At 41.7% G+C, this 20,041-nt stretch overlaps 1 protein-coding gene across 4 annotated transcripts in view; it reads right to left on the reverse strand.

Annotated features, from left to right (window-relative positions):
* AMBRA1 (autophagy and beclin 1 regulator 1) overlaps positions 1-20,041 on the reverse strand; it is a 140,704-nt gene that overhangs the window by 95,308 nt on the left and 25,355 nt on the right. For 3 of the 4 annotated variants that reach the window (XM_064512673.1, XM_064512672.1, XM_064512675.1), the window contains 2 exons: positions 7,804-7,890; positions 841-1,020 (listed from right to left, as the gene is read on the reverse strand). In XM_064512673.1, coding sequence (XP_064368743.1) covers positions 841-1,020; positions 7,804-7,890 — 267 coding nt within the window. The remainder of the gene's footprint in view (positions 1-840; positions 1,021-7,803; positions 7,891-20,041) is intronic. The other variant, XM_064512674.1, reaches the window with a different exon arrangement.

Here is a 20,041-nt window from a genome sequence, read left to right on the forward strand (position 1 = left end):
TAGCGCAATACACACAAAGGGAGAAAAAAAATAAGTCAAATACTTAAAGCAGATGGAGAAAAATCCCATATTCAAAGGGAATCACAGAAGACAGACTTGAAAGGTCATTTCCTCTGTTCTGCTGATTATAACGTAGATTTTAACTTAACTCACATCAGGTATCACTAAAAGTCCAAAAGCAGATGTTGGATAGCAGACTTCGAGTTCATCTAGAACTAGAACAGCTAAGAAAGAAATACAACAGCTTAGAGGAATGCTGTTCTAAGGTCTGGATGGAGGGCCATGCCTCACTCTGAGGCAAGAGCCCATTTGCCCTCCTTAGAGTAAGATAAGTTGGTGATTGCGAATCAGTGACAAGATCCAAGTCTTCCAAAAAGCAATCCCAGGAACTTTAGCTAATCTGACAAAGCTCTACAGCTAGAGCAAGTAAAAGAAATAGAACATGCTGGCTGTCTACCACAGCCTTAGACCAAAGAACTAAAGTCCTGCAAAGCCTCTTAGTGGTTCCTGTTTTGCCCTAAGATTTGAAGACTCTTACACACCTCTTGGCTCCTCATTTCAGTTCCATGGCAGGACAGGAATCTCTTCTGCTTTGTTTAACCAGTCCTTTAAGTCTGGTTGATAGCTTGACATGCCAAAGGCACCTTTCATTTTCATAACAGAAATGATGGGGACCTATTTGTAGCAATCACTGCTCTAATTATTGATTGAATGACTTAATTTATCTTGTTCCTATAAGAAACCTGAGATGTCTTTGCTTGCTAAGTAACAGGAAGCTGCAGAGGAGTGCTGCACTGACAACGCAGTCAAGCAATAGGGCAAGGCAGCACACACACTTACTCAAAATCTTCAAATTCCAGATCATTTCCCTCTACAGAAGGACTTGAGTTCTCTGAAGTGGAAGAAGAGGAGGAAGAGCGGAGACGGTTTTGTTGGTATCGCATAGAGCGCTGACGAATACTGTCCCTCCGGGAAAGATACTGGATCATCCTCTGAGCATAATATGCAGCAGGAGACAACCTGAGTAAGAGAAAGACAGACACTCATTACAAGAGTAGAGAATGAGAGCCAGTCTTATTCCTCCTTTTGAGCTCCAAGTTCCAGGACAATAAGAACACAACACAAAACAGGTTGTTTGTATTTTAACAGTGACTAAGAGGTAAATAAAGAAACAAGTGCAACTTCCCCTTTATACACTACACTCCCACATGATTCCCCTGTCGTGCAAACAAAAAGACTACATAGTACCTATAGACAAAGAACTCATCCATGGCACCAACAAGTTTGCTTCTGAGGACTCTTCAGAGTCCATTCTTTCACTTTTTCCCAGTTCAAACAACTAATCCCAGCAAACATCCCTGATAACATTTAAGCCCAAACGCAGTCTAAACTCTGCTTACAATACCAAGAGGAAGGCAGCAGCAGTCTTCACATAAATATTGAATCAAGGTCCTGCTCTTCTGGGGGTGCTTAAGGGGGGCATCATAAAGTATCAAGTGGGAACAAAAGTTTGACAGCTCTGTTCAACTACTTTGTAATCCAAATGGTGGGGATTTCATATACTAGCAATTTTATCAGGTCTACTACACGTATGTTAAGAGGAGAGTTAAAACCCTTGCACTCTATTTGAACGGAAAGTCTTCCTCCGCAATTAAACTTTCTCACAAGCAACCTGGCCTTTGTCTGCATGAGCTATCACACACCACTATTTCCCAGTTCCTCAGTGTTAAATGGTAAAAATGGACTCCCTTTTCCCACTCTGCATATATCCACAACTCCCAGCACATGCTTTGTGTGATACAGTTACTCATCAGTAAAGTGCAGAAACATCAGATACTTGAATAAGCATTTCTTCAGCCTTATTTGGATTAGTCTTGAATTCTAATCTGGGGAGAAAGAAAGAAAGAGAGAGAGAGAAAGAAAAAACAGAAAGAAAGAAAAGGAAAGGAGATGGTCCTTGGCAACCATCCGCTACCCTGACACTGACATGATGCTCTCAGAATAACTAATTAGGCACTAAGATATCTATTCCTTTCACTTCTAGCTTCCCCCATTCTATATATGTGCTTTTTTAGTCCAGGTAAGTAGCCAGACTATTTTTATGACCCTGGGAAATACTGATCTCATTTCCTACAAAGGCACCATGGACAAATGAGTGATAATGGAGAAAGGAACCCTATTTTTTACCTATAGATGCAAGTTTGAACAGCTTTAAAACAAAACCTCAAACAAACAGTGAATTCCAGAGGATAGCCTACCCTTCTTGACTTATTTGCAAGCACACAGGCTGTCTGCCTTCCAGGAATCCTGCCTATCTCAGAACTGAGTATCAGGCTAAGTTCTTTTTAGAGTGGACTTCACTGCTAGCCACAAAGACTCTGTAGGGTAAAGTTCAACTTTACAGTGACCAACACTACATAGTTTCAGTGTATTACACTACAACTAGTGGCAAAATATAGTTACCTAACCATCCCTGATAATATGACTGCTACATGAGCTAAAAAAAATTTTTTTCTTTTTTTCCAGAGCTGTGTTGGTTCTATAGGGAAGTACTGGGAATAAGATTTAGTGTATATATGAGTAGATTCACATTCATCAGCATGAGCAGCAAACAACTAGACCAGGTCTGATAAAGTGCTCTGCTACTATCCCTAAAATCATATTTCAAAGGAAAACTACATTTAATAGCATTTTGAGAGTGTTCCTTAGAGCAGCATGAAAGAAGTGTACTAACTCTTGAAAGGATGGATTGTATTAATGTTTTGGCTGCAGACACCAATCAAGTGCATTCAATCTCCCATTCCTCCACATATTCAGAGTATATAGCAAAAGAAGGCAGCAAGAAATATGGAATTAGAAGTCACACAGATACTAAAAGACAGCCTCTTCCCCAAAGTTCCCTGTACCCTACTGTTATCTTGGTAAAAAGACTACAGGCTCAAGGATCTAAAGATTTAGTCAACAAGCAGCAAAAGCAGGAGAGGAAATCACGCACATACATTTTGTTTTCATTTCCTCCTGGATCTTTTATGCACTGTTTGATGAATTAAAGGTGCTTATGCTCGTATAATGCAGAAGATTTCACTGTAGAAATGTAGTACTTCACTGTACTTCCCTGAAGACTTAACAGGCCAAGTTTAAAAAAGGGAAAAAGAGAGAGAGAGAGAGAGAGAGAGAGAGAGAGAGAGAGAGAAAAGAAAAAGAAAAAAAAAGCAAGGCATTATGACGATGCACCAGTAAACTGGAAGCTATTCTCTTCATGGCGTTTTTCCATAAGCCAAGACTTCTGTGTATTCTTTAAAAGTCCGTAACATGAGACGTGCACAGAAAGACAGAAAGGATCATTGAAATGAGGCAACACCAGAAAACACAAACAGTGGTCTCATCAGCCCACTAATTTAATCACTGAAACTTTTTTCTTTGTTAACATCAAACCAAGGGAGAGTTTTACAGAAGGTTATGAAGAATGAGATTTGCAGATGTTTAGTCTTCTCAAAATATGCTGTGCATCACAAGAGAAAGCACAAACATGCTTGTTTGAATAACAAGAAAGACTAAGCAATGAAGGCTGGCAATAATGGATGACCAGAGGCCAAATTCAGCTTCCTGACAGCACATGGTATGTAGAATGGGCAGATTGCAAAGATTTCCAAAGGGAAGACAAGAAGCTTAAATCTGATAAACAGAAGTAGGTGTAAGTGATCAAATGCAAAGGGAAGGGGAGAACAATCAATGCAATAGACTAAGGAAAAGATCTTTGCAGATGGACACATGTAGGGCAAAAATTGCATTTGTCAGGCTGTATCTGTCCTTGGAATTCAGGTGCAACAAACCAGAATCAGAGCTGAGAGCTAGCATAAGAAATTTAGCTATCCTGGAGAGAGGGGAAGCCTGCAAAGTGGCATAAGAAATGCTGGTTAACATTAAACACTCTTCCTATCATCCAGCTATTTAACACAACCATAAATCAGCCCCTGACCAAAGTTAGTCTACTAGCTGGCTAAACACAAGCCAGTCAAAGCAGACTGCTTGGTTCACTTACTTCTCAACTGTGCTTCTAATAAAACAGCAGCAAAACACAGACTTTATCCAGTAATTTTTAAACCACGTTTGTGTCCAGCGGACTGCAGGCTGTGTTTGACAACACCGCAAGAGCTAAATTAACCTACTCTCCGATGTGACTGGACCCCATTTACTGAAGCAGATGGCTCTGGATAGGAGAGACCGTACTGCCAGGCACATGACAGCCACAGAACAAGGTGCTGAGTGGGAGGAAAGCTGCACTGCAAAAGCCAGAACCAAGCAGCTTCTGTCTCATCCAACAAGCTACAACACTGGGAGATAGCACTTTCATTATGGAAAGAGAGAAAGTACTATTATAAGAGAAAGCTCACTGACCAGTGAGAGCCTGTAAGAGAAGGAACTGAAGGAATATTTTGCTAGCATTAGTAAAGTTCAGATACCTTGCTCTGAATGGCATCAGTGAGTATAAAAGAAAGAGCTGCTAGGTAGCACGCATGTCGTCCGACAGATATATTTCCTCAGTCGGACATCCAAACAGGCCGGCCCTATACACAGACAGGACGATTTTTATTTATTTTTATTTAAGCAAAGACTGCTTCTTTTCATCCTCTCCATTTTAGAATCTTCATAGGAAATTTAAAAAAAATAATAATAGTCACAAAACAATGAGCTGGAGGAGGTCTGGACCCAGCTTCCCACAACAGCCATAAAAAGAACTGGCACATCTGCACCCAAGAGCAAGACACTGCTCTGCAAACCCCCAAGCTTCCTAGCATTTCAGAAGCAGTGACAGCACTCATCAAACCCTGCCTTGATGCAGATGGCTGGATGTTCACTGCCATTATTACAACTCACATCTCTAAATGCTTCCCAGCCAGCAGACACATTTTAAAGTGGTTACCTGATTGGTGTTATTAATTTTCCTGCTGATTACTACAGATGCATACATATCATCAACCCTTGAGCTGAAGGCAATACTCGTGATAGACACCTACTTTTAGTCACTTCCTTTCCACTTAAGCCGTCAACTCACAGGCAACACTCAAGCCTGCCAAAATGTCAGCCTGAGGGTCAGGTCTCTTTCATATCAACTGCTCTAGTCCCTTAGATTTGCCTAGAGACTCATCTACTAAACATTCTAAATTTATATTACTTTATAGATGTAGCCTGGGAGCATGTTTTTAAATATCTCTATTTTAAAATGTATTAGTATAGAGCATTCTTTAACGCCAGCTCTACTTGGAGGTTAACTTCTTCTGCAGCTTCAGTTTTCTGAGCTTAGTAAGTGCGGAAACTATGGAGAATGACGTAACAGCCAAGCTGACCTTAGAGAAGTTCAGTGAGGCCACTGAGAAAAACTGAAGCAGTCTGCATCAGACCATTCCTTCCAAATTTGAGGTAACTTAAGAAGTGTTCTCTCTGCCTCATTCCTGACCTAGGTTATTCAAATAAAGCATCACTCCTCAGAAACAGTAGACAGCATAGAAGTTTATAAAATAAAACAAAACAAAATAAAACAAGCACTTAAGATCTTCAGCATATACACGAAGTTTTCCATTGGGAACAGCTTGGTCTTAAGGATATATGTATGTTTATTTCACCTTTGTTTCACTTTTTCCACTTCATTATTTAAGGACATCTGGAAACCTTAACCTTCCTGTTACAAACGTTTGATGCTACAACAAACTCAAAATGCAGTAACTTTTTTTTTAAAATCGCATCCCTCAATTTCTAGTGAGGTCAAGGGACAATCAAAAAGATCCTACTAGCCTAGCACACCAGTAAGATTTAGAGGAACACTCTGATCTTACTCCACTCAAACTTTCAGCTCATGCTGATTAGATCTATGTATCTCATTTTCTGAAAAGGACAGAGTGACACTTAATGGAATGAACTAAACCCCTTAGAGGAGGATTCAACACTGGCCTTTTCTTGCAGAGCTTTTTATAAACTCAGACTGCTATAGCTTCAACCACAACCTAAAAAAAAGCTGAACTTTCATGTGAAGAATGCAGTCTGAGTTCAAAAACTGCTAGAAGTAGAAAAATACTTTTGACAATGCTCCTTATGCTAGGAAATGTCTCACCAATAATATAAATGAAAAGGGAACGCTGAGGTTCATCGTGGGAGCGATATCGTTGGGGGGGGGGGGGGGGGAGGGGGAACAGTAATCCAGGCAGGCCCTCCTTCTTTGTTCCTTCTTAAAATGCAGCTCCTACAGAGCCGAAACAACTTCTCACAATCTTTGCTGAAGAAATCTGCCTTCTTTGAATTAGGTATTCCAGAAAATAAGGAATGGTCCACTCCCAGACATTTAACAGCTCTTAGCATTCATAAATTGACCTAAGTATCATAATTTCTTTTAATTCAATATTTGTAAAATTTCACTTCCATCTCTCCAGGCAAATCAATCCCTCTACCTGTCATTTAATCAACTGCCATCTAGAAAGCTTTTACATCTATCAACACAATTCTGATACTCCATTGCCAAAACCTGTAGTAACCTAGGTATGTCTTCCAGTGACCTTCTATAGAAGTACTACACTTCACTTTACTTGCACCTCATCTATTTATACCATTCTTGAGCTTTGAATTATCATTCCAGGGCAACCTCACTTGTGATAAATGGAAAAAAGCCTAATATAAAATTTCAGCTCTACAGAGGTTTATCGACATGGGAGTTATTTACAAGCATAACTACACTGTGTGGGCCATTCACAACACAGCCTCTTATTTCAGAACTTGTGCATACAGCATGGTCTATAGCAAAATGCAGATTTTGTCACTAATGATCTGGAAGACATTGGTGGGGGGAAAATAACTTTCTGCAGCAACATAGATACTTAAGTCTCATACAATGCTATTTCTGTAAACCCCTTTATGATAACTTCCACTAGCCTTCAAATCATGCAACTATGTCAGAGGTTCCTTAAGAGGCTAAATCAGATGAATTTTACATCTACTGAATTTTCCTCATTCACAGCTTTGCTAAATCCACCTAAGAGAGCATATTTGTCACGATTTAGTCTCTGAAAGTTTCCAGTGCTGCTTACTGCTCATGATTTTATTATCTCTTCTGACAGGGTCTATGGGTCACATTATCCCATCTGCTGCTTTCTTAATACACTAAGTGGTAACTGCAAAGATCACTTCTTTCCATTTTTGATAACTCTACCATGTTTGCTTTTTCTGGTCCTGTGAAACACTCCCACCTCTTCTGGGGATTATGCAGCACTACAGTTGTTTATACGTCTAATGCCAATGATTCATGATTCTTTAGAAATAATTGTCAGTATTTTGGTCTTAGTTAAGTACACTTAACACTTTGGTTATGCTATCTCATATGAATATGCTTAGGGAGACATTCCATTTTCTAAGCATGCTGTCTGCTTACATCAACTCCTAACTACCTTTACTGCATTCTTTCTTACTCCCAAATCGACTATTTCTTTTTGCTTCATTTTTCTTGAAAAAGATTTCAGATTTATTGAGTTCATCTCATCTACTGTTGCACCTGCTTGCCACCTAGTGTTCTCCATCCCAAATGATTTCATGAATCCCTATGCACCTACTTCAACAGCAATTTCTTCCTCTTTTCCCCATTCACTCCAAGATCTGACAGTATCTTCTTGTTTGGATTGCCCCCTCCTGCCATGACAAGTCATAGAGGACGAGACAGGCCAAATACTAGGACCATTTCCAAAGGATTCAGTGAGTTACACATAAGTAATGCTTTTGTCTGTGAAAGTAAAGTGCCTTTGGATAGCATTTGGTTCTTACCTGGCTGGATCTGGGTAGATTGGATGCTCCCGGGACCCTGCTCCATCATAGCGAGATAATGAAATGAGAGAAGACTCCAGCAACCTCCTAGAAAGTAAAAACAAATGACAAAGTCAACTGCCAGCCAGGAGCATCCCTCCCATTATGTCCTACTTTCTGAAATCTCTTAAGAATATTTCTATCACTCGTGCAAAGAACTCTATGATATACTTAACCACTGATTGATGACATAAGAGTTTTGCCACATAGCTATTCAAATCGTAATATTCTCACTGTACATGAGAGAGAACATCTCAGGTAAGAAAGGAGAGTGGTCCCATACCTACTTCCAAGTTTCAAGAGAAAGATGGAGATGCTACTTCTCTTTGGAGACAAGCCATCTCAGTTCGTCAGGTCCATAACACTACTCCTGTATTAGCCATCTGTCAAATTCTTACTGTCTCAAAAGTAGCTACACAGACAATGGGCTAAGGACCATGGGAAAAAGAATACAGCTCACTATGTGGACTCTGTGGACACTGCTTACTGCTTACTCACAGCAAAATATTCAATCTCAGTCTCAAAGCTCAGAAAAAGAGGTTTTTAGCCACAAAAATGTCTGGTTCCTCTGTATCTTAATCTGCCACAGGAAAAGCTACCAATATTCACCCAGAAAGTAAATGTACGCAAATGCAGCCAGACAGCTTGAATATGTGAGAAGCAAGTCTGAGTCATGACAGGCAGAAGAACGAAAGTATATAGCGGGAACATATCCTCCACCCTGGCTTCTACACGCACCTCTATCTAGCGTCTTGTCACAAAGCAGAGCATGGCATTGTTTCAAGACTGACTCATTCAAGCCTGCTGCAGCCATTACATTAACACTCACAAGAGAGATGAGTTGGGGTGGGCGTAGAGAGTGGAAAAATCAACTACCAAAAGTTTTTAAGGCTGCCGAGTTCCCTTTCAAGTCTTCTTGCCTGGGCACTCCTCCTAAATTTTGTTTCCAATCTTTGTAATGCAAACAAAAATTCTTATGGTTTGAAAGCCAGAGATCCAAACAGCACGTCTGTTCTATTTCCCCCATACACACTTTGTGAGAAAGAGGTTTGAATCAGTCAATCTTAGCCCCACATTCCTTATTTGCAGTTACCATTTGCTATGCAGGACAGCAAACATCAATCTACACACAGGAAGAATGAAGATGGACCAGATATAATCCATGTCCAATTTTCTATTTCTTGACAGTAAGTCTTAATATTGCAAGAGAAAAGAGATGTTGAACACAAGCCCAACCAGAATGTTTTTCAGATAAATATAGTAGAAATGCAAATGATAGATTCCTCCTCTCCCCCTCCCCCCCAAAAAAAAAAACCAATCAAGATCTCAAGACAACTCACTATTGCTTTCCAAGAACAAAAATTTTCCTTCTGCACTGCATTATAAATGTAGGATACAGAAAACAGCAAGAAATTGCCCCAGTTACTTGGAAAGCCATGTGTCAGATGCAGAGAGTCAGTGCTTACTGCAAAGCACTGGGACTCTACAGAAGGTAGGTATTCTCTCCTTTCTGGCAAGAAGTTGCTTGGCAACCATTTGTCTTATTCAAGAACAGTTATTAAATCTCTTTGATGAATCAAACTTTGAGATGAATTAATTCCCCAAGTTACTGAGTCAAAAGCTCTAACCTTCAACACTGCTGGATATTAGGAATCCCTTGGCTCCCTAGGAAGCTCTCATTATACCTCAACCTTGGCTTACCAAAACCTCTCTCCCTCTCCAAGCATAGAAGTCAATATATGCAAAAGTAGCTAATCCAGAACAAACAGCAGAACAGTTTTATGGTGTATATCTAGAGACACCATCTCATAACCTAACATCGCACCATGTATACACTACTTTAATCCATCCCTGCCCAGAAGGAATAAAAATCGGTAGAACTGACATTCTGGGCATTCAGTTAGCTGGCCCCTTTCTAGCTTGCTGACTCAGAGTTCAGTCACTGGGTTACTGGCATCGCAAAACCAACATGTTTCTTTAAAGTCTGCTCTTCGGGACTGCTTATATAACAGAGCACTCTAAAAACACCAGTCTGCAAGTAGCCTTGATGTGTGGAGGCTGCCACCTCACTCAGCACTGTTGGGGACCAAGATTGAGTGATGCTGTGTAGGACAGCAGAGGATCTCTAAGGCAGAAAGTTATCATCTGTTAACTATGATTTGTGGCCAGCATATGTGCACGTGAGTTACCAGTGATCATGTGTCTTCCTGCCTGTGTCAGCAGTCACAGTGTGCCTTCCTGCCTACGTGTCAGCAGCTGCGGTGGGCCTGTCCTGCTGGACTGTCCTGCCCGCCTGCTGGGCATCAGGAGACGCCTTCTACCTATCACAGAATGCCAAGGAGACACTTGGAGGAGTGGTTGAGCCTGATGGCTATATAACCAGCCATTGTGTTTTCAATAAAGGCTTTCTTGCACCATTCTTCTTGTGGTCTGTGTCGTCGAATGCCACACAGCACAGTCCTGCCTAATCACTGCATGAGTGGCCCCCTACAACAGCTTAGACCAGTTTATTATTAAGTCCATACTGGTGGCTTCTTACTCTGCAAACAACGCTTCAACAAACCAGCAAGTACAGGACAGTTCCCTTGTTCCGTGGCAGACCCAAACACACAGCAAAACAAGTGATGTGCTACAGACCAAGTTCAGCTCATAAAACATTACCACATGTCCCAACAGAGCTGCTGAATAAGGGAAGGTCCATAGTAGCCTGTTTTAGAAGGCGAGCACAGGAGCCGGGATCTGCCTGGCCTGCATTGGGAGCACTCCCATACCTGCCAGTTGTGCAGTTCTCAGCACTGTTAGCCCCTTTGAACTTAACCTGGGAGAAAATGTTCCCCTCGTACGCAGATCCTGTCAGGGTCAGGTCAATCAAGAGCCGCAGACACAGCAGCTGTCTCCTTGCCAGGTGTGAGCAACCTACACACTACGCTAATGGTGTGTTCCCTCTTCCCAAGCATGCCATTTCCCTGCAACGCATACACTGTCCTGATAAAGCGCACACACAATTAATTGTCAAACTCATCATCCTTGTCAAAACTCTTGGTGCTCATACAATACAATCCCCCCTCCCTTCCAGCCCTCCAGGCTCTATCCACTAAAGGACACAGCAAAGTCAGAGTGCCACCTAGGAAGATGATCAGTACAAGATGCATGGCCTAGCAGGCTCTGCTGGAAAGGAGTCTCTAGGTATTCTCCTCCCATACTTCTCTCATATTTGAGAAGGCTGACAATTACCTGAACAGAGCATTGATTTAGACGGATCATATGCTTCAGAAAGCAGTCAGCAGCTGAGTTGAAGGAAATTCAAAGGCACCCCAAGCAGGGGGCACCAAAAGGGCATAGCAAAAAGGAGGAGGAAGAATACTCTGATGCATGCCTTGCTCTTGTATCTTGTTATAGCTCTGGCAGGAGGCAATCTGCTTGGCTTGGAAAGAACAGTTCAGGAAATCTACAGTTCTCAACTTTACACCCCAACTGACTCTTCAAATAAATACTTGAAGAGCTCTGCCCTACAAGGTACCTGGCATCTTGGCTGAAATTGTTCTGTGTTTCTTTGGCAACTTCAAACCAGCAGCTGCCTGAGCATCAGACTGACATTCACTGGCCAGTTATCCAGGTAAACATAAGCCTCAAAGCTCCATGATTTTACCTGAACTGCTTGCAACTCCACCCCATGAAGCAACAGGAACTGTTGCTGCTTTAGGAGCACCTCCTTAACCAAACCGGCTCCTTAGAAAGAACAGTTGTTACCTGGTTGTAGGGGTAGGAGTGACATGCACTCCATTAAGCACACTCCACAGGACTCACTCTTAGACTACTTTGTTAGAACAGAATGGTCTCAGCTAACGTGGTCTTTCAAGCAGAGCACTGCAAGCTTGCCAACACCAAAATCACCTCCTTCATTATGTTATACTGGGGCTTATGACCCTTACACTAGCTCTACATTCAGACCACATGGGCAAAGATAATTCAGTTACAAGTAATTGCTAAAGGTTATAGCCAATTTTAAATCTGCTTGCCAAACCTTCATCATCCTGCAACTGTACCCTCTCAGATCATTAACAGCAAATAACAGTTGGATATCAATGTATAAAGGGGGCAAAAACAAATCAAAACAGCAACATGCAATCTCTTGAGATCCAGATAGACCATCTCTGTATTTACCGGTCCCAAGTTGAATACAAAATCTGTACTGAAACCAGAGTCCTGGACGCAAGTAAAATCTGTAATTTAACCAATTCTTTCAAGACTAAGCTCCTGAGGCCCAAGTTGCAGATCTGAATGCATTCGGTACTGACAAATGGGTTCAATAACAGATACACTGCTATAACCATAAATAAAGTGTCTAATTTGTGACACTGGTAGCGTTACCTACTGTCCCTAAGAAAGGCATGGAAGAATGTTTTTAGCATTATTCACGTTGCATTCTTTAGGAGTCTTAGATCCTACATCTATAGCTTTTGCCAACCTGCCCGAAGTCTCAGAAGAATCAAGGACTATTCATTTTCAGTAAGCCTAAAGTAGCCTGATATCCTACCAAGGTATATGCTGAGGTTTGTAGCAATTCTGTTAAAAGGGGAAGAGATAATCCATAGAGGAATAGTAGCAGCTCTGATACAGGGTAGTGCTAGCCACTAAGTGTCTAACAGTTTCAGACAGAAGAGGATGCAAAGAGAGAACAGAAACACATCTTGCTTGATTGCGCCTCCTTTTGAAACATTTCACTAGATAATGCTCAACTCCAGAATCCTTTCTGGAGCTTACAGCACCCTCTTCCTCTCCTCACCTCCCCACCATTTTCGCTGCCCAGATCTGTAACACACTAACACTAGGCTCTGTGGAAGCAATTGCTCCACTATCCCTGTCTAGACAATATGAAATTGTCACAAATGACATCTAAAGTACAATTAGCAGAGAAAACGCAATTTCCACTCTCCTCCCCCGCTTACCAAGGGAAAAAAAAAAAAAATCATACATTAACATCCTCCAGGTTGTCAGTCAATGCCGTGGTGATGAAGATTAATTCTGCTCACCCTGGGAGATGCTTCAGGCCCAGCTTGCTAAAATAGCAAGGGGGAGATTGTGGGGCGGAGGGAGGGTTGCTTTTTTTATTATTATTACTACAAGGAGATAAAAATTGCCTCTGTTTAGTAGCATTATGCTGAGTTCTCAGCAGACTCCTTTCCTATCAGGCATCAAAAACTATGAAACAGCCTTTCTACACTCCCTCACTTACTTTGGGCCTGCAAACAGCAAAAATCACTAGTGAAGGGGAAAAGGAAACACAATCTGTTACAGGACACCCATAAGATGAGAGAAAGACAGAGAGACACAGAGAGACTATCAATATGCTAAAGCATATTGACAACACTGGCAGCTTCTGTGAACTTCCTCCCAGGGTTTTACATAGTCTCTCAAAAGGCTTTTGCATCCCCTGCTGCCCACTTGGAGATGAAATTACTGCACTGTTTTATATTACATCCCTCTTCCAGTTCTCTGATTTACAGCTAGCAGTCAGTTCTGAGTGCTGGTCCCTACGGATATGCTCCTACGGTTCCACACATAAACATAAAACAGTGACAGTGTAAAACTAGAGTCTATTTAGTCATCTTCCTCTTACAAAGGGACAAAATTTAACATAAAGATAACAAGAAAGCTGAAGCACAAAGACAGCTGAACGTTCTCCAGCTGTCCAATAACATTGTTATCCTCCCTCAAATCCAAGCCCAATTATTAACTGTTAACAAGCCCAATTAGCTCCTGGAGATCAGTTCTAGTCTGAATACATGTAGTAAACAAAAATTTCACCCAATCCAATCCATTGGTTTGGGTTTTTTAACTTCCCTTCTCAGAAGGGAAGGAAAAAACTATTTCACCAGAAATCTCTGCACTGTGTTGCAGAATTTCAAAGAATAAATTGAAGTCACATAAGCAGAAACCATCAGCCGTTTTGTTCCATAGCTTCATTTTTCATAAAAGTTCTGTAGTTCTTTTCAAACAGCAAAACACTGTAGCTATCACCAGCGTCATATTCAAGCTTAAAATAAAGAAGCAATCAGTATGCAGTTCTAAAGATTTCCTGAAAAGATGATTTCCAAAATTAAATCCTTAACAGAATCTATTCTGATACCTGTATGCTAACATTTCTTGCCCATTTCAGCTTTCGCATGGTTATGGTTAGTCATAGAGAGTCTGGCATCAGGACTGTATTAAAACAGATCCCAAGTAGAAACAGTCATACAATAAGGGCACAATTTTCTTAATACAACTGGAACCGTATACAAGAGGTGGATACCCAGCCTTATCCTTGAGAATTGTCAGCACTGATGAAAATTTAACACTCACTTTTGCAGCTCCTCAAATTAGCCCCTCCATCCCTTGTTCATACCTTCATCTTAAATTCTTCATCCCCAATGACAAACGGGAATTGATGGCTTTCTTATGAATATCTAAGCCCTGTCAGGCATCCTTTTGATCATGTTTTTGAGTTGTGCTACAAAAAGAACACCTTTTACAATAATGTTTTCCTTCTTAAGAATGATCCTTGACCCCAAATATGTTCCAAAAGACAACCTTTGTAGAAGGCTTTGGTCTGAGGAGTTTGTGCTAGTTGTGAAGGGCAAACACAGTCAGAGAAGACATCCTTCCCAGATGAAGGTGCTGACAATACAAAACTGGGAAAAGTGGTTCATACACCAGAGGGCTGTGCTGCCATTCAGAGGGATCTGGACAGGTTGGAGAAATGGACAGAGAGGAACTTCATAAAGTTCAATAAGGAGAAGCACAAAGTCCTGGACCTGAGGAGGAACAACCCCATGCACCAGCACACGTTCAGAGCTGACCGGCTGGAAAACAGCTTGGCAGAGAAGGACTCGGGGGTCCTGGTGGACAGGCTGAACATGAGCCTTTACTGCAAAGAAGGCCAACAGTATCTGGGCTGCATTTGAAAGAGTGTTACGAGCAGGTCTAGGGAGGTGATCTTTCCCCTCTGCTCAGCACTGGGGAAGCCACATCTGGAATGCTGGGTCCAGCTCTGGGCACTCCAATATACAGAGCTACTGGAGTGAGTCCAGCAAAGGTCTACTAAGATGATTAAGGGACTGCAGCATCTGTCACATCAGGAAAGGCTGAAAAAGCTGGGGTTGTTTAGTCTAGAGAAGAAAGGCTCAGGGGGATCTTATCAATGTGTATAAATATCTGAAGGAAGGGTGTAAAGAAGATAGAACCAGACTCAGCAGTGTCCAGTGATAAGACAAGAGGCAATGGGCACAAACTGAAACATATGAAGTTCTGTCTGAATACAAGGGTGGGGTTTTTTTGTTTTTTGGGGGTTTTTTTTGTTACACACTGTAAAGGTGATAGAGCGCTGGAACAGGTTGCCCAGAAAGGTTGTGGAGGACAGCAGGGAGAAGAAGTGCAGTGAAAGAAGCACAATTACAGGAAGCAAAGAATCAGCCTTTGTATTTTGATTAAAGTCAGAATTTTGACAGCAGAAATGTTTAGATTTGAGTTCTTTTAGTTGGGAGAAAGGGCACGGACATCTTCGAGAACATCGTTAACTTATTAAATTTTACCAGCTTCAGTTCAACTATGAAGTAATTCTACAAGATGAACTGTGCTATTCCTGCACCTCCACACCCTGACTAGGAACTCCAACCTCCATTTACCACCTGATGCCACAGGCGCCAAGCACCACCTTCAGAGGAGCTCAGCATAGGTAAGGTCAGCAGCTCTGGGCAAGATGACAGATTCCCTAAGTGGACCCAAGGCTACATTCTTAATCTGTTACTTCACCTGTTGACAAAAATCAGGCATCAGAACAAATGATGAGTGAGTATTATGCAGAGGTCTTCAACATACAGTATCCAGGGAATGATTAACAGGTTAGTTCAACAGGCAAGAGGAAGCACACATCTGTGAGGACATTAAAAGGGCCAAGACCAGCTGTGGCAGTATTGATTAGTTTGATACTAACTTTAAGATGAAAAGGACGATGAAAGATCCTGCACTCTCATTCTGCAGGGGCAAGACTTTGGCAGTAGGGAAAGAGGAAAGGTAAACCAACTCCAGCTCAGCCTACTGAACTTGTTATTTTGCTCTACAGTAGCAGTTTTATACTAGTGCTTAGAATGGAACAGGCACCTTGGCCAAGCTGAAGTCACAGACATCACATACTTGCACATAGGCTTCTAACAACACGTGTTTATATCAGAAATTCAGCTAGAGGGGATTTGTTTCTAGTCATCATGGTTATGATAACAGGCTTGAAAACATGGCCAGAACAGTCAATACACTGAACTCCTTGAGCCTGCAGACAGTTTTTTTCTTCTACCTGCTCCCCTACGTATAATGTACACTTAAAATTCTTCTTCTGGGACTTCCCAGCACCACAGATTGTCTGGACAGCAGAAATCTCTGCTTATCCACGCAGGCAAATCTGCGTCAGCTTCTGGGATAATTACACAGGGCTCCTGCTTCTCTATAGGGAATCGAAGAGGAGGTGTCTTTCCTGAGGGGGCAGAAGGCATACTGTTCTCTCTATAGGTTTCAAAGGTCATGAAAACAGACGTCCCACTGCACATCAATCACTTCCTTTAAAATGCTGTTGTTCAGACTGCAATGACCAAAAGACACAGGCCAACAGATGACCAGCAGGGCAGTTCAGCCACTTACCCCTGCTCCCCCACATCATGAAGAGAGGGGGAAGGACTTGATGCTAATGTATTTCAAGCAAAAAAATGACTCAGTTTCCTGGCAAAAAATGAACGCTGTTTGTTCACAGACTTCAGTTCCAGCAGGTGCTTTCTCAAGACAAGCAATGGAGGGGGCTCAGTTACACCACACGAACAGCCATTTGGCGCAATCAGTTAAATATGTATGTGGAAAATGTTTAAAATGCATCTTAACTATTCAACAGACCAGAACAGCTCAACTGGAGAAATTTAGAGTCATCGCTATTTTGGTTACAGTTGTATTACTGAGATCACAGGTCCCTCTCCCTCCATTTGCTCCAGGCCCAGAGAGTAAATGTGTGTTCTGCTGCAAGTTCTCCAGCCCAGATTCTGTAATAAGGAGCAAATAATTGGATGAGGGCACTTTGTCCCCAGGCACACCATGCTGTGCGCATTTATAAAGAGCGTGAAAAATGAGTGCACGCACGCACTATATGTAACTGAGTGCATATCTAATGATTAAGGGCTTACATTAGCATAAAAAAAAAAAAAGAGGCACATTATACTGCTAACATCTCCAGCTCCTCCCCACATCTGAGAAAGCTACTCAGAGCTTTTAGTTGAGCACATGGGCCTGAAATAGAAGGTTTGAGAGCCTGCCCATAACTTGTTTCTTGGCAAAAGAAAAAAAAAAATCTTAGAAATTTTAGAAATTGTTTTAAGGCAAATCAGCAGTTCATCTGAAGTCATCAGACAACAAGGTCTAGGAATCACAACTAGATAGTTTAAGCATGTCAAAAAACACTATTAATCATAAATTGAGAGTCATCTTTAGAGACAATACCACAAATGCACAAGCGCTATGCACATAAGTAACAGAGAGAAAAAGAAGCAACTGTTCTAGATCAAGCTTGTCCAGACATGCTGTCCATGATGCAGTGCTTAGACAAAAGAGCCCCAGAGAAGCCACCTGCAGACAGCATAGGAGACAGCCTAACAAAGGATCAAGAGATAGAAGCTATTCACATCTACATCTGTAGAAAAGCTGAGAACTGACCATCTGTTTTATGGTATCCTCACATAGCTATTTGTTTGAATTCAGTTGTCTTCCAACTTTCAACCAACCCATGTTTAACCAAGATCTTTGTTGTAAGGTCATTTCCTACAGACCTCCCTCAGAAAAACCCTAGAGCTCATTACTTTTCAGAAGAAGCAAGAAAGTTAGAGAAAGTTTTGAAGCATGCATCTCTTTGGTCCTTATTAAGAAACATCACTGGAGTCCAATTCCAACAAGCTCCCCTGCTACCACATAGAAGCAAATAAACAGTAAGCAAAGCCCCAGAACAGTTCCATAAACTGAGACCAGTACATTGCAGGTAGAGTTTTTCAATTTCTTTTAAAGGTGAACGCCTTGTAGCTAGGCCTGGAATACCAAACAGGTGAGTTCGCCCCCTCTATTTACCAGGACATAGCTATCTGTTGTTTTGTATCTACAGGCTTGAAAAGCACTGCTTTACTCATCCACCATATATAGTTCTTGAATTTTATGGAAGGAGGGAAAGCTGAAGATTCAGAGTGACAACTTGAGATTGCAAACAATACTTTCGCCCCCAAAGATCACCAGCAAATCTTGGAGTTCAGTAGCAGTACCACATATAGAGCACAAAGACTGTTCTTTGCCATTTATTTCAATAGATAATGGGAAAAATACAAAGCATTTCAGAATTCGCTAATTTGATCTCCATGGGAGAGGGCACACCTGTCAACCATAGGAGGCCTGACAACAATAAATTTGGTTTTTCCAAGAAACAGCTTCAACAGCCTGCACTTATTCCTTCAGCCACAATTGAAGCTGCTGGAGGAATGCTACCATAACAGAGGACTATTGTGGAAGTTAATCCATGCAGAAAAAGAGGTCGGAGAAGGGAAGTGGTTTGAGTGAGGAAATACTACAGAGGTATTTGAGAAGGCAGTTACTCTTATACCAGTTTAGCTTACAAGCAAGCTGTTACAAGGGGCAGGGGAAGTGCTCAAACTTCTGATGCTTCAGTAAACAGCCTTTCCTGCCTGCACAGATAACAGCACACACTATCTGGAAAAAAACAAAGCTTGAAGAGGGGCAGCAACAACCTCAGAGCTATACGGACATCAACTCACTGTTCAGATATCACAGTAACCTCTCCTACAGTTCAGACTGTGATCGCATTTTCATGATGAAACCCATTTTCATCAAGGCCAGACAAACTATACTAGCCTAAGACCAATCTCGTCTTGTCCAGCTTCATCTTCTAAAACCTTATAGGACAGTTCAAGCAAGAAAACCAAAACAGTTTTAATTTCCACTCCAGCCTGATCATAAATGGGCATTCCAACTATCTTCCCTATTGTTCCATCCTGCAACCCTTTTCTAGAACCCTGCATCCAGGTCTGTCCACAATCCACACATCTCTCATTAACATACCTCATCATGTCTAAGTGCTCACCTCACTTCAGATTATCACCTCATTTTATGTCCAGCACGAACAAATTAAGCCTTTGTTCACTCCTGTGTGTCCAGACTAACATTTTCAGAAATCATTCCCCTACTGCAAAGTCTTTTATACCTTAAGCCCCTTCTCCCAACCACAAACCTGAACCACTTGTCTTTGCTTGCAAATCCCTTCATAACTTCTATTTACTCCATCGTGCCTCACTCAGTAGTGAGATACTACTGCATATCTCTATCTCCACCATTTCTGAAGAGTGTAACAGGCCTCTTTGGACTTTCTTCTCAACCTTGAAAAGAGCGCAGCATAAACTTCAAGACTACCTCATTAAAAATGAAGGCTACAAGGTTTGTCAGAAAAATCTTTCCAAAATCGCTACAAGACAACATTAACAAGAAGATAGATCCAAGACCACCAATCCTATCTTCTTCCCTTGTGCATCTTATCTGAAGCCTTCTGTCCCCACACCACATGCTCTGTGCAAAGACCATCAGTCTGTGTCTAATACAATCAGAGTCCTCCAGGCACTCTGTTGCTCACTCAGCATCGCAACAAGGATCCAATACACAAATGTTATCACAGCAGGAAGGCAAGGTACACACCATCAATTTAAACAAATGCTGGGCCCAAAATGCAAGTGCCAGGACTCAAGTTTAGCAACCAGTTTCCAGCAGTAATGGGTCTGAGCGAGCAGGCAGGGGGGAAACAACACATCCACTGAGCACCCACTACCAGGATAGGCCAGTTCGGATTTGGCATGGGAAGCATTCACACTGACAACTTGCATTCAGACTAGCCAGCATCATATTGCTGTGTCTCTTCTCTACAGCTCAGGGCTGGCATGCCATCCTCCTGCTCAATTCCCTGTTTATCAGGGGACTCAGCACATGCCATTGCTGCGATAGATACTAAATACTAGAACAGGCAAGTAATAATTATTGTGAGCAATTAGGAAAAAATAATAGCAATGCTGTTTCTGTGGAATAAGGCACAAAATAAGACTAAATATTTTAGGTATGCATTTTGTCTCTACCACAAGAT

Source organism: Dromaius novaehollandiae, chromosome 5, assembly GCF_036370855.1.
Source record: "Dromaius novaehollandiae isolate bDroNov1 chromosome 5, bDroNov1.hap1, whole genome shotgun sequence".
Taxonomy (NCBI): domain Eukaryota; kingdom Metazoa; phylum Chordata; class Aves; order Casuariiformes; family Dromaiidae; genus Dromaius; species Dromaius novaehollandiae.